A 15,000-nucleotide genomic window follows, 5' to 3' on the forward strand; every position below is an offset into this window, starting at 1 on the left:
TATATATATATATATATATATATATATATATATATATATATATATATATATATATATGCATATGAATATCAGTAAAAATAAATTAAATTCTTTTTGTTTTTTTATTACAATTTATTAAAAATAGTGATGGATATCAAGTTCACAAACCATAATGTGTAACATAGATGTATAATTTATATTACACAATTCTCATAAATGTTACATGTAATATTATATGTACAGATAAACATTACATGCTAGTATGGCTCTATGTCAGCAACTTTTAACATATCATTTATATATCAATTCTATTTAAAAAGATTTATTGCAGTAACATAACTACGTATTACGATCTACGTATTACGATCTACGTATTACGATCTACGTATTACATATTTTTCTATTACATATAATATAACGTAAATGTATATATTATATATTTCTATAAGTTATGTAATATAATATGAATGTACATGTTTATATGATTAAATGTATATATGCGTATAAAAAATAACATTATTTTATCCACTTATATTATTATACTCTTTATAATATATGGCATACATATATTGCAAAGTTATTTTTTTAAATATTAGATACGTTTACACACATTAAGGTATATGTAAGATATATTTATACCTTAATGTATATAAATGTATCTAATATTTAAAAAAATAATATGCAATATATGTATGTGCAATATATTATGTAGAATATAATACTAGAAGTAGATAGAATAATGTTAATTTTTATACACATATACACATTTAATCATATAAACATTAACATGTACACTCATATTATATTACATAACTTATAGAAATATATATTCATTTACGTTTTTAATTCAAACACGTTAATATCACATGTTTTGATCAATAATACAATATTCATAAACATAATGAAATATTTATAATTAATATAATCTTTAATACTTATACCTTAATGTATGAACGTATTTAATATTAAAAGAAATAATATACAATATATATTTCACATATTATATAGAATATAATAAAATAAAGTAGTAGAATGTAAATTTTTATGCGCAAAAATATATTTAATTATATGAACATTGACATGTACGCGCATATATTATATTACATGACAAATAGAAATATATAATATATACGTTTACATTGTGTCCTCAGATAGAACAGTAAATCATGATAACGTTAAGTCGAGAAAGTGATTGAATCATAATCGAAAAGTGAGTTATTACCGAAACTTTTTCATCATTATAACATCATCGTGATTTTTTTGTTTTATCTGGATTTCATCGTAATACTATCTTTTATACTACATAAATATTTAAATATCCACAAGCTTTATATAACATGTCTTATAATTATTTGAAGTTAAAGCACTTTTTATATCAATATAATAATATAATAATGGTATGGTATCTCAATATCACATATCACAAATATGTCAATTTGAACACAGTCTCTTTGGAATACAATCTCATGCAATATAATGTTTGATTACTCGCAGTAACTGTACATTTATTATAAATAGATTATTTCACTTAAAGGCTTCTGGGTACTCCCAACGACTGTTTTTGTTTGATGACATCAGAAGTGAGAAATCATATGCCAATTTATGTAATGGTATGCATGGAGATAAAATAATAAATGCATAAAATAACACTCGTGATCAATTCAGCACACTTGTAAAGATGTTCAAACGGTTTCCTTTAACGTCAACAACCAATAAATAATAAAAAATTATTAATTTAATAATATGCAACTTATGTTTTTAATCTATAGGTATTATGTAACTTATAGGTTAAAAACATAAATTGCATGTATAGACATAATATATCTAAACCGAGGGTTGAGGAGTGGGGGTAAGAGGCACGTAGAAAAGGATGCATTGCGTTTTGAGGGCCTGCATTCTCTCTCATTCGCGCATCTCTGTAACACAATCTTTCTCACACATACGCTTATACACATGCGCGAATGAGAGAAAACACAAGGTCTTCAAGGAAAACGCAATGCATCCTTTTCTTCGGCTCTTTCCCTCGCTCCTCAAATAAAGGCAAACGCTCGGTCTAGATATATTATGTTTATGATTGCATGTTACACTCTAATTTTCAACTATTTATTGATTGTTGACGTTAAAGGAAATCGTCCAAATATTTTTACAAGTATGCTAAATTGACCATGAGTGTCATTTTGTGCATATATTCTTTTATCTCCACGTACACCATCACATAAATTTGCATACAATTTCTCACTTCTGTCATCAAACAAGGATAGCCGTAACGAGTATCCAAGACCCTTTAGTTATATATATTTCTTTGTACCAATTGGAATGCGATAAGAAAATGTAAAACTAAAAATTCTTATAACAAAATAATAAAAAATATAAAAATAAAAATATAATACTATAATAATATTGTTACTAACAGCATTCCATCTTAACATAACTGAAAAAAGGTAAAAAATTTATTAAAATCTTTAGTAACGAAATATAAAAGTATGAAAGTAGAAGAAAGTATAAGTAAAAGAAGCAGTGAAAAATAATTGTAAGTTATGCTTCCTTGTGTACATCGCAATCGCCGAACAATATGTCGGATGCCTGACAAATATTTGGCGTAATATGTAATTACACCGGTCATATCGAAGCTTACTCAGGCGGAACCAATTCGCTTGCTACAGTTTTGCATTCGTTAATCCCTTTCTTTCTTAACACACCTATTAAAATAAACAATAGTATAATTCAAATTACAAATAAAATTGTACCAATTTAGACAAAAAATAAAAATATGCAATTTGTTAAAATAGCTCACCTTTTAAAATGCGGATGCCTTTCAAGTCACACATGCGGTAATTATTCCTGCGATCACACCAAGAACAAGCTCTGCCGAATTCATTTGTAAATAAACGGCTCATACACCGTTGCACCAAATTTTTGTTGCTTTTTCCTCTCACTTTTGTCATAAATGCGATCTTAAAATGATACAATTTAATTAAACCGCCAACACATTCATATGTAATTTGAGAAATTAAATGTAATTCAACACATTATACTTATGATAAATATTATTTATACTCAACAATTAACTTACAAAATTCGCTCTTATTTCAGCACTTTCCTAGTTTTCTTCAAACCTCTTGATTCTCTATGGAATTGATCGGAAGTATATCATCGAATAGATTCATACAATCTTCCGCATTATTAATGTTTCTTTCTAAAGCTTTCAGCCTTTTCTCCATATTTTTTACATATTTTAACGTCTCCACACATATTGGAATCAGTTTTTCTGAAATAAATTGAATAAATAGAAATAACATAAATTAGCTCTTACTATATTGCTTTTCATCAGGATATCATATATTTACATATATTATGATATAATAAGAGTAAATGTAAAATAAAATTCTTACCATTGTCACCAACTGTAGCTAATGGAGAAGCGGTTGAAATAATATCAAAATTTAAGTAAAAGTTATTCAATTATACATATTAATTATACATATTTATTATTCTATTTTACATACTAACAAGAAAATGTTTGGAAATGTTATCTTCTGATATTCCATGAGTTTGGAATATGTTAAAATATAAATCAAAATAAGGAATATGTATTTTTCTACACGTACCTACATTCACTTTTACAGGATAAAACATTAGTTTAAAAAAATCACTTTTTGTCTTTCGGCATAAATATCCCCTAAACTATAAGAGATAGAAAATTTTTGTACGGAAAAGTTAAACGGTTTCACAGAGAACACTTTACAGTAACGTTTATAGCTTAAGAAATAATATTATAATTTATTAAATATTCTTTCCACTCATTTCTTTTCATTGTCTTAAAGATTTCTCTTTAATGAATAAAAAAATATTTTTCTCCGAATGTAATCATATATGACAATCATATTTCGTGATATGGACAAATCGTCCCTTATTTTTATTTATACGTCAACATATTGTAAATTCTTCGAAATAAAAAGAGGAAACTTCTAAACGTTCCTTATTAAGATAAATTTCCTTATTATTAAGATAACATTATTAACAAAAAATTAAATAATTTTGAACTCTTACTTTGCATATACTTCCTGAGATCTAAATTGCAACGGGTTATTATTATCATAAAGTTCATCCGCTTGTAGTGAATCAACTTTCTTTTTTTGTGATTTATTACATAATGAACGGTTTGTTGTAGAGAAGCTTTTCTCGGCAGCAATTTGTGAAACTTGTTCACAGGAGGATAATTTCTCCTGCGAGAAGTGTTTGTCACACAAAGATTTCTTCATGCATGAATCCTGACTTATATCTGTTTTTAACTTGTGTGTGCAGTCTTACATAATTGTGAAGATGGATCTATAAATGTAATAAAAGTTTATAAAATATGAATAGTTTGTTTCACACTAAATCGTTGACATAATATAAAGATAATTTAATAATATTTTTTAACGCAATACTTTCATTTTTAATTCAATAGAAATGAAATACAATTTGATAAAGGTAGATTACCAAAATCACCATCTGCATTGTCGTCGCTAGTGTCATATGCATTATAGAATTGTTTTTTATTTACAACTCTTTCCACGTCTTCTATTTTCGTCACAAGAAGTTGAGTAATTAGCATCTTCTGCTTTTTTCCGTACCTTTTCTAAAGTCTCTATAAAGATTTAAGACTGCATTAATATTGCATACATCATATTTGAAATAACTGCCACTTTTACGCATGCTTATCGTAGTAGGAATCAACTTTTACATAAAAAAGTAACCAGTTTGCCTCTGGTGGAATGTTGTTTTTGAGAAAAAAAATAATCTTAGTTATTGGCCATTTACATTGAGTAAAATTTTTTGTAAGCCATGAGGTTGGAATTTCAGAATACGTGCCTTCTTTCGAAAAATATACTACTGTATAAGATAAGTTAATCTTGATGCGCAATCTATGATATTTTCGTACAGCCAAATATGTAATTATTTATAATCAATTGTAATTATATAATATTAAAAAAATGTAATTATAATAACATAAATAAAATATGTAATATATAATTATATAATACTAAACTAAATATTACTTAAAAACATGAAGGGGAAAAATAGTATAATAAAAGTGTCAATAAAAATGTAATCAACGAACATAGACGTACATTATATTCGCTATTTTTGTGCGGACCTAATGTAATAAGCTAATAACGATACTAGAATTATCATCAGAAGACATAATATTATCTGCTTTTAAATATTTACGTAAAATTTGGTCAGCTGTAACAGTTGTATATGATAAATCTGCTTCATTGCCAGATAATTTATGAATTCCTAGCAGAATTGAATCAAACGGAGAAGTAACAAATAATTTAAGAGACATGTTGTTTTACTCTAAAATATAAAATATTATTATTTAAGTAAATATTCTTCACTGTAGCAATTGTATCGCTTGAAAGAATACAATTATTAGGATTTTTTAACGATAACATAAATCCATCAAACTGTACTCTCTTTACCTCCGTCTTATTTCTATTATAATAAATTATCGGATAATCTTTTGAGGGATTTGAAAAACTTTCCTCAACGTTTCTCCTTTCTACAATTCTGTTAGCTATTTGTTCCAGAGGTTTGCCACTAACTTTTTTATGGTAACAAGTAGTTTTCAAATTTAAAAGCAGAATAACAATCGATTATTCCAAATTGTTTAACATCTGCACATACATGTAGCAAATTGTGCACATTATGTGATAAATATTGATTTCCGTGATACTCATCGAATTTTCGAACAAAGTATTCATAAAGAGATTGTGCGTAATGAAGCATATGCTTATATTGTTTATCTGATATAATCTTAACAGCAACGCATAGACAGGTAAAGTGTATATATCGTTACTTAGGTAGTACATTTTTTGTTATAATTATTCCTGTATACAATGAAAAAAGTTTATATTCTGTCGTTTTCCACCAATCTAAACCTAACAAATGTCTTGGACGACGGTTAATTCTATGGATATAAACTTTTTCAATTTACTATTATGTTGTTGCGCTTTATCTTATAAAACAGTTGTTAATCATATATTTATCGTACCTGTAACTCACAGTCGAAGCATTGTTTTATTTACACCAAGAAAAATAAGATGTATACAATCTAAAGGCATGTTTGAAATTATTCAAATATTTAAAGTCTCTATAATGGTAGGTTATTAAATATTTTTCAGCGTGGTAATCTTCATGTTACCTATTGCGAAATGAATGATCTGTTCTCAATGTTGAATTTTGTTCCAAAAATACGATTTTATTGTTAATAAATTCACCTTCTTGTATACACTTAGTGCAGCTAAAATAACCTGTGTGATCTTTAATACCATAAATGAATAATTTTGTTGGAGCATCACATATAATAGCATTTAATTTAATACGAATAATCATGCCATTAATATCTAAACCGATATCAAAAATGGGTTTTGCTTCTTCTACAAATGGTTTTAAAAAGACATTGACATCTTTTGGTTTTACATTACCATGATAAATACTTATGACGAATGGTTCTGTTTAAAAATCTGCAACTATAGCACCTAAAATTGGCCAAAATTGGCTACCTGAACTTTTTAAAATATGTAATCCATCGATATTAATATTTATTTTCAATTCTACTGGGTACAATAATTTTTAGAAATGCATTTTAATCGAATGCCTTAAACTTTCTGCAAGTCCAAAGTGAATATATTTTTCGTCATTTATTTTTATTATTTTTGACGATACATTACGTGATGTTTTCATCAATGTCCTACAATCAAGTGAAATGCTCAAATTATTCCTTATTAAAAGTTGTAATATATCATTTATGGCACTCTGACTAATATTGTGCTTAGTTACCCAAAATCTTAAATCATCGCATAAAGAATCTTCAATATTTAGTGTCTTCTGATGATAAACTATGAAAATCATTGTCAGTATCTGAATCACTTTCAGTAAAATCAGGACTTACTCCTGAATTATAATTATTAATATTTTCATTATCACTTTGTACATTACAGGTACTAACTTGCACTATTACTTTCTATATTACAGTTATTAATGCTTACATTATCTATTTCCTCTATATAAGTTTTTCTACACTTCCTGAAATGTGGATTATTTAATAAATTAGTTTCATGTAATACAATTCTTCGTTTCCGACGCTGTGATAAATCAGAGAAATCTTTATGCGCATGTGTGTGTAACATAATTATTGATAACGCAGAGTATTTCTGAAACAATAAATAGAATATATATAGAATATATATGTGACATGTATCCTTTACAGGAAAGTATCACTGGCAATGATAAATTGGCAAACGATAAACAAAGTTGGATTTATTAAACAACAATAACTTATCACTGGCTAATTTATCATACTTAGTAATATTTTTGTGTAATGGTTATCAATATCAAACGGAAAGAAACTGTCAAATATTAACACAATTATATTTATTATGCCCATACGAAATTACAAAGTAAAACTACTAATGTTCTTACATATTCGAATATATGTCTTTCTGTGAGGAATATGCAATAATTACATTCAATAACCAAAACATAGATATGAAAATTCAAACGATAAAAGAATATTAATAAATTTACTTACCAGCAAAAATATCCAATTGCAAACACCTCTTTCTGCGCTTTTCCAAATTGCCAAACAAAGATTTCTCCTTCCTTCCTTCCTTCCTTCCTTCAATATTTGGGACAAAGATTTCTCGCTTCTTCATCAATTCAATTTAGGGTGCGTTCCGTTTCCACGCATAATGCGCGTGAAGCGCAGCGTTAGAGTGACAGAAATATGAAAGTAAGATAAAATGAGAGGGAGAGCACTCGGGTGAGGTTCTCGAATATAGGTTAAGGCCTTCACACACACTTTCCGTAACAGTAACCGTAAGGGCTATCGCACACAAATTGACATAACTGCATATGCATAGCATAAGATCGTATGGACCAATCAGCATCGAATATTAAGCATAGAACACCAATATGGCGACTTAATACTCGATGCTCATTGGTACATACGGTCTTATGCTATGCATATGCAGTTATGTCAATTTGTGTGCGATAGCCCTAAGATGTAACGTAAGAATTGACCAATCACGTTGAAAATCGTCGAAACAAAAGGTCGCCATTTTTGTGAATACTCCATCGTAATTGGTCAATTCTTACGTTACGTCTTACGGTTACTGTTACGCAAAGTGTGTGTGAAGGCCTTTAGGTTAGTTCTCGAACGCATGAACTGCATCAGCTCCGAGGTAGTGCAGTCTATGCGATCTCATGCGTCAAGAACTAACCTAACCTAGGTTCGACAACCTCACCCGAGAGCTCTCCCTCTCTTTTTATCTCACTCTCGTATCTCTGTCACTCTAACGCTGCGTTTCATGCGCATCATGCGTGGAAACGGAACGCACCCTTAATTATTGGCTAAGCGCACTATACATTGAGTGTCTCTACGCCATTACTCCGGACATGCTTCCATCGTATATATGCTTGCGCAATGGGTACGTTTTCAAATGGTGTAGCCAATCCGTGCTAGAAAACTAGAGATGTAAACAGTTTTATGTTTCTTATGTCAAAGGATAAAGCGTAAATGTCATTTTGAGGTGTATATCCAATTTATACATTATTAAAATTAGTTTCTCCGAATTCTCTGAGTAAAGAGAACAGTCAAATAGTATGTGATGTAAGTTCTTTTGTTCCGCTCTACAGTCACAGGTTTCAGTTGTTATAATTTCCTTATCTACAAGATGTGTGCTAGTGCGTACGTGGTATGATCTCATTCTTGCAATTAACGATATTACATCTCGCTTTATAAATTTATATTCCCAAAACCATGGTCTGGTAGATAGACTGCTTATTCCCGAGCGATAATTTTTCCCTTTCCATAAGAATTGTTTGTTTAATACTTTTTGGGCTAAGTAAATACCAGGTGTACAAGTATGAAATGCGGATTTTTTTCCAAAAAAACACGTTAAATTCGGAAGAATGATAAAAAGAGGTTTATTCAAAGTATGCTCCATTGCTAGTTACACATTTTTCCCATCTTTCGGGCAATTTATGGATACCACGCCAGTAAAAATCTTCCCCTTTTGTCGCGAACCATTCATCGAGCCATTTTTTCACATTTTCGTACGAACCAAAGCGCTGCTCAGCAAGTGCGTGACCCATCGATGCAAACAAGTGGTAATCGGAAGAAGCCAAGTCTGGTGAGTAAGCCGCATGGGGTAGAACTTCCCAGCTGAGTGCTTCCAACGTGTCGCGAACCGGTCTTGCCGTATGTGATGGAGCATTGTTATAGAGAAAAATGATCTTGTGTTGCCTCTTTTGGTATTCTGGTCGTTTTTCAAGCAGCGAACGGTTCAAATCGATCAATTGTTGTTGGTAGCGTTTGGTATTAACCGTTTCACGAGGCTTTAACAGCTCATAATAGACCACATCCTTCTGGTCCCACCAAACACAGAGCATCGTCTTCCTGCCAAAGGGTGTATATCAGTTGGACACGGGGCAATTGGACACAGTCCAATCACAAGTCGCTGTTCTAAGGGACCCTACAAATGTCTCTAATCACACGGTGCTGTGATTGGCTGTGTCCAAATGCACCGTGTCCAAGTGCATCGCTCCCCCTGCCAAAGCGATTTGGTCTTGCGGTCGATATGGATGATGCGCCTGGGTCTACCCATGATTTTTTGCGCTTGGGATTCTCAAAATAAATCCACTTTTCATCCTCAGTAACGATACGATGCAAAAACGACTTTCTTTTGTATCGTTTGAGCAAAATTTCACATGTGTTTTTGCGCCTCTCCATCTGCCTCTCGTTCAACTCATGTGGTACCCATTTGCCGATCTTCTGAATCTTTCCCATCTCTCGTAGCCGATTGGAAACAGCTTGTTGACTAACGTTCAATTGCTCTGCGAGTTGTTTTTGTGTTTGTGAATCATCTTCGTCCAACAATGCTTACAACTCCACATCTTCGTATCTTTTTGGCGGTTTTCCGTGTTCCTTGTTTGCAACATCGAAATCACCACTTTTGAAACGCCGAAACCATCGTTCACACGTATCTTGCGATGGAGCATGTTCACCATAAGCTTCTCGAAGTAATCGGTATGATTCAGCAGCAGTTTTCTTCAAATGAAAACAAAAAATTAATGCTGTCCGCGAATACTCTTTATTTGGTATAAATTTCGACATATTGAACACAGCAACACAACACTATGCAAACACTTTTTTAATTTATCACTCATACGCGTTTGACACTTGTTGATGGCACAACAAAATGGCATAAATGTCAAATCTTTATACCACACACTGCATTGGTGCGCCATCTGTTCTCTTAAATCCAATTTTATACTTGTACACCTGGTAAATTCAAGGTCCACATTTGATATTAGATCTTCTACAAGTATGTTTCCTTGCAGAGGATTTAAAGAGCTTTAATTTGGCTAATTTGGCAAGTGTATCTGCTTTTTTATTTCCTTCTATACCTCTATGTGCTGGGACCCATATAAGCATGACGATGATACCTTGATTTTTGGTGTTCTGAAGGAGGTGTATATCAGTTGGACACGGGGCAATTGGACACAGTCCAATCACAAGTCGCTGTTCCAAGGGACCCTACAAATGTCTCTAATCACACGGTGCTGTGATTGGCTGTGTCCAAATGCACCGTGTCCAAGTGCACCGCTCCCTTCTGAAGGAGCTGTGCTATTTTTAAAGTAAAATAACTTGGCCTCTTTTTTGCAACTAGGTTGCTCAGATTAGACAGGATGCTCAGAGAGTCAGTGCATATCACAATATTTTATATGTTTTACCAATGTTTAATGAGATATTCAATGCTTCAATTATAGCCTGTGCTTCTACGTTCATAATAACTTGAGTATTGGAGTAAGAGTATGATACATTAATCGGAGGTTCAATGGAGTAAATTCCATATCCAGCTCTTCCCCCAGGGACTATGGAGTCATCTGTGTAAATTACAATGTCATATTTTTTCTCAGAGAAAATTGCATTGAATCTTCTATTCATGCCTGCAATGGAAATCCTTTTGGAACCATTATAAAAGTAATTTTCAGCCTTTTTCTTATATTTGGTAAGAGACTTAAAGGAAATAATATCCACTCTAACAGGGTAAAACTTGAGGTTAACTGGAAAAGCCAGGTGCCCATCTAATCTTGCTGGTTCAACGTTTAGAATTGCTTCAGCATATGGAGAAAGAATTGATTTAGATCTAAATCTTATTTGTTCTTCTGGCTCCAAGGATTCTAAATTGTTTTGCCAGGGTATGTCAACTTGAGGATGTGAAGGAAGTGGAAACAGTTTCATTGTGTGAGAAAAATTTGGATAAGAATCAATTAATTTCTTCATCGCTAGCTTAGTTATGTTGAATAGACGTCTTACCACCAGCGGCCATTCCCCACACTGATCGAGGATTATGTTGGTCGGAGTTGTGCACATAAATCCTAATACACATCTTAAAGATGCGAATTGCAGCCTGTCTAACTTGAGCGAGAGAGAAGAAGAAAGATTAAGCAAAGGATATCCGCCATAGTCTAAGACAGATCTTATTAGCCCTCGATAGACTGTTAAAATTATGGTGGGATGTGAACCCCATCTTATACCCGCAATAACTTTTAAGATTTTTATTCTGGACACACACTTATTAATTATGGAAGACACTTAGCTTTTCCAGGATAAAGATATATTGAAAATTACTTGGCCTCCCTGGATAATTCTACAAGTTGACCGTTGCAGTTGATTTGGGAGGGTAAGGAAGAGTAAATTTTTTTCATTGTATTAAATCGAAGCGACTTATCAAAGATATAATACTTAGTCTTAGAGGGGGACAATATAAGATCTAACTCATTTAGGTTTTTTCTTATCAGCTTCAGGTTGTGATTTAGTTTTATTGTGATTTCACTAATCAAGCTATGTTTACAGAAAATCGCTAAGTCATCTGCATATGCTAAAATTTGGATGTCATTTTCTAAACCTATATACATATACCTATGAATATGTTATACGTGAGGGAGCGGTGCACTTGGACACGGTGCATTTGGACACAGCCAATCACAGCACCGTGTGATTAGAGACATTTGTTGGGTCCCTTGAAACAGCGACTTGTGATTGGACTGTGTCCAATTGCCCCGTGTCCAACTGATATACACCCTATACATGATAGGCTCAAAGCTGAGCCTTGTGGGAGTCCTATGGATGTTTTTTTAGTTCCTAAGGAGCGCCCATTATGAAAACATTTCTATTGAAAAGGAACGCCTGAACCGCAAGGATAATATTTGCAGGAAAACCCATGTGGGATAGGAGGCAAATAGTTTGGAAGGGTTAACGTTGTCAAATGCACCCTTTATGTCTAAAAATATCACACCAGTTTTTTTGTTTTATTCAAAAAAATCTTAGATGAACTGCTTTAGGTCGAGAATGTTATGAGGGCATGCTCGTCCTATTCGAAAGCCTTTTTGAAAAGGAGGTAGGATTTTGGAATTCTCTGACCACCATTCTATTCGATGATGTAAGATTTTCTCGTATAACTTTGCTAAATTGTTGGCCAAAGATATTGGCCTCACGCCATCTCCTTTGGGTATAAATATTAATGTATAGTTCTTCCAGGATGAAGGAATTTTGCCGTTTTGGAAAAACCCATTGAACAGCCCCAACACTATTTCAAGAACAGTTGGAGAAAAATTTTTAATTATTTGCCAAGTAAGTAGATCCGGATCCAAGAGAGGATTTTTTACGCGAGAGAAGCTTTAAAGCCGCAAATAATTTAGCTTTACTGATTTCCTTGGATAATAAGCTTTTTTTTTATAATTTCATTACCTGGAAGATTTTGTGTTTTGGATCGAAAGGATTGAGCTAAGTTGTTGATGAAACAGTTACTTACTGGCAATGGGTTTTCAGTGGAAATTGTTTTTTCGAAATTTTCTATTACTTGTGGCAGTTTATTCTCGGTTGCTTTTGCGTTGAGATCTTCAATCCTTTTACTGTTTTTAAAGGCTTTAGTAATGTTCCATGTTTTCCTAGAATCCGAATCAAAACTGAGTAAGTTGCAAAATGATTTGAACTTATCCTTTCTAATTTTTTTAAGCTTTTTATTTGAACTGCGGCATTCCTTACGATATAAATTGAGATTGATTCTATTTGGGGCCGATTTGTACCTTTTATATGCGTTTAACTTATTTTGAATGATATTTTTGCAATTTGAATCCCACCAAGGAGAGGGAGGCCTTCTAATTATTGTTCCTTCACAAGGCTTTCGGGTGCCTGCTTCTATGAAAACTTCTTTGACGAGTCTTATAAGTTCTTTATATGCCATGATGGGGCTCAGAGAGTTTTTCAGAAGAAGCGAAATCTTGCAGATGAGAGGATACCTCTTCTAGACGAAGTGAGAAGAAAGGCCAATCAATCTTGCTGACTACGTAGTGTGGCCTGGACTGGATCCTAGTAAGAGAAGAAGAATTGAAATAAATGAGTATCGGGAAGTGATCGCTTCCGTGCTCTCTTCTACCTTCCATTCTAGCAGCGTAATTATTGTGTTGGAGGCTAATGTAATATCTGGCGAGCTAGTGATTTGTCCATTTGAAGAAGACCAAGTTAGAGAATGCTGATTTACAATCATTAGGCTTAAGTTGGACAATGCGTTATGAATTGTATTTCCTATGTTATTAGGGATAGTATGAGGAGGACCCCATGCTGGATGAGAGCCGTTGAAATCTCCGCAGATGATTACATTATCTAATGAATCCAGAAAGGATAATACCTCTGACCATATCTCTGAGGAATTTCCCCCCGCGTACCTAGCAGAGGCTGGAGGACAGTATATGGAGGCAAAGATTTAAATTTCCACTTTGGAATCTAAGTCCGCATATATCTAGATCTAAAGCCACCGAAACCTTTCTTATCCATATATTGCAGTTCAGGTCTAATACTTTTACTTCTATGTCACTTTTATATATAATCGCATTACCTCCTCCAGACCGTGATCTATGAGCAGCAATTATATTATATCCTTTCATATTGAACCTCGAGTTGCCATCCATCCACGTTTCACTAAGACAAATGAATTGCGGAGGGACGTTAGACTGAGAGATGAAGTTAATCAGCTCGAATTTCCTTGCATTTTATGATCGACAATTCCATTGAACTATTATCAGTTTACTAAGCTTAGCCATTAGAAAGTTTACCTTTCGCGCTAAAAGAAAGATTTTTTATTTAGAAGTTGAAAAGGAAGTTTTAATGTCCTGTAGTTGTGTAAAAATTGTTAAAAGTAGTGAATTGGAATTAGTGTCTTCACTAGAATTGATCATGCTATTAATGAGAGAGTTGAGAGAGTTAGTCAGATTAACTATACTATTTTGTAAGTGCAGATATTTTTCATCGTTTAAAGAGTACATATGTCCTTTATTATATTTTTTTGGTAGGAAAAACATTTGAAGTAAATGGCAACTGCGAAGATGTATTGTCCCCCTTAGTAGAGACTAGAGACTCGATATATGTAGAATTTGAAGTGTTTGAGTAAGGAGGTGAATCTGATGAGGAAGAGGAAGAGACAAATGGAAAGAATCTCACCCTCCTTTTTAAAATAGGTTTAAGAGGATTTTTTAAGGCAAAATTATGAAAGTCGCTTTTTGCAGAGGAGAAAATGGCAGAGGCCGTGTTAGAGGAATCATTTCCTGCCGGACCGAAATGCTTAAATAGCGGAGCTTCAGATGGCGTAGGTGAAGAGGAGAATGGGTACTACAAAGCAGTAAAGCCTGTAGAATCACTCGAGAAATTACTGCAAGTGCTTGGAGCACCAGAGAGAATCGAGCTATACAATGACGGCATTGAGGGAACATGTCTTGCAACATATGTACTGAAGCAATCATAGGATTGTGTAGGCCGTGTGGAGAAGGATGAAGGGAGGATTTCGTTGACATACCTTTTGTAAAATTCGCGAGCATCTAGGTTGCTAATGCCTAGAATGGTTATTAGCTGCTTAACCCGTCTGTTTTCCTCGAATATTGGGCAGGCCAGGCTGCTTGCAGTGTGTGTTG

At 32.8% G+C, this 15,000-nt stretch overlaps 1 protein-coding gene and 1 long non-coding RNA gene across 3 annotated transcripts; both read right to left on the reverse strand.

Annotated features, from left to right (window-relative positions):
• Positions 1 to 3,057: 3,057 nt before the first annotated feature.
• LOC116852488 lies at positions 3,058 to 7,825 on the reverse strand. 2 transcript variants are annotated; one of them, XR_004379785.1, is made up of 6 exons: positions 7,559 to 7,825; positions 7,017 to 7,181; positions 4,462 to 4,609; positions 4,030 to 4,308; positions 3,372 to 3,389; positions 3,058 to 3,247 (listed from the first exon to the last, which is right to left on the reverse strand). It is a non-coding gene; the product is annotated as an uncharacterized LOC116852488 (long non-coding RNA). The 2 variants fall into 2 exon arrangements; XR_004379784.1 differs by lacking the exon at positions 3,372 to 3,389.
• Positions 7,826 to 12,323: 4,498 nt separating this feature from the next.
• Positions 12,324 to 13,280, reverse strand: LOC116852479. Its single transcript, XM_032832911.1, has 3 exons — positions 13,123 to 13,280; positions 12,849 to 12,984; positions 12,324 to 12,623 (listed from the first exon to the last, which is right to left on the reverse strand). Exons 1-3 carry the CDS (start codon positions 13,278 to 13,280, stop codon positions 12,555 to 12,557), a joined length of 363 nt encoding a protein of 120 aa, XP_032688802.1. The 3' UTR covers positions 12,324 to 12,554.
• Positions 13,281 to 15,000: the final 1,720 nt, after the last annotated feature.

The sequence above is a fragment of the Odontomachus brunneus genome, unplaced genomic scaffold (assembly GCF_010583005.1).
Source record: "Odontomachus brunneus isolate Ranch 3 - 2012 unplaced genomic scaffold, Obru_v1 Obru_scaffold_229, whole genome shotgun sequence".
Lineage (NCBI taxonomy): Eukaryota > Metazoa > Arthropoda > Insecta > Hymenoptera > Formicidae > Odontomachus > Odontomachus brunneus.

What these genes read in the sequence shown, in the direction of transcription:
- LOC116852479 (XM_032832911.1), bottom strand. Translation starts at nt 13,280, where the DNA reads ATGGCATATAAAGAACTTATAAGACTCGTCAAAGAAGTTTTCATAGAA. An exon ending in AAGTTAAACGCATATAAAAG is followed by an intron (nt 12,985 to 13,122) that starts GTACAAATCGGC and finishes TTCGGATTCTAG; the next exon opens with GAAAACATGGAACATTACTA. An exon ending in CCACTGAAAACCCATTGCCA is followed by an intron (nt 12,624 to 12,848) that starts GTAAGTAACTGT and finishes TTCTTGAAATAG; the next exon opens with TGTTGGGGCTGTTCAATGGG.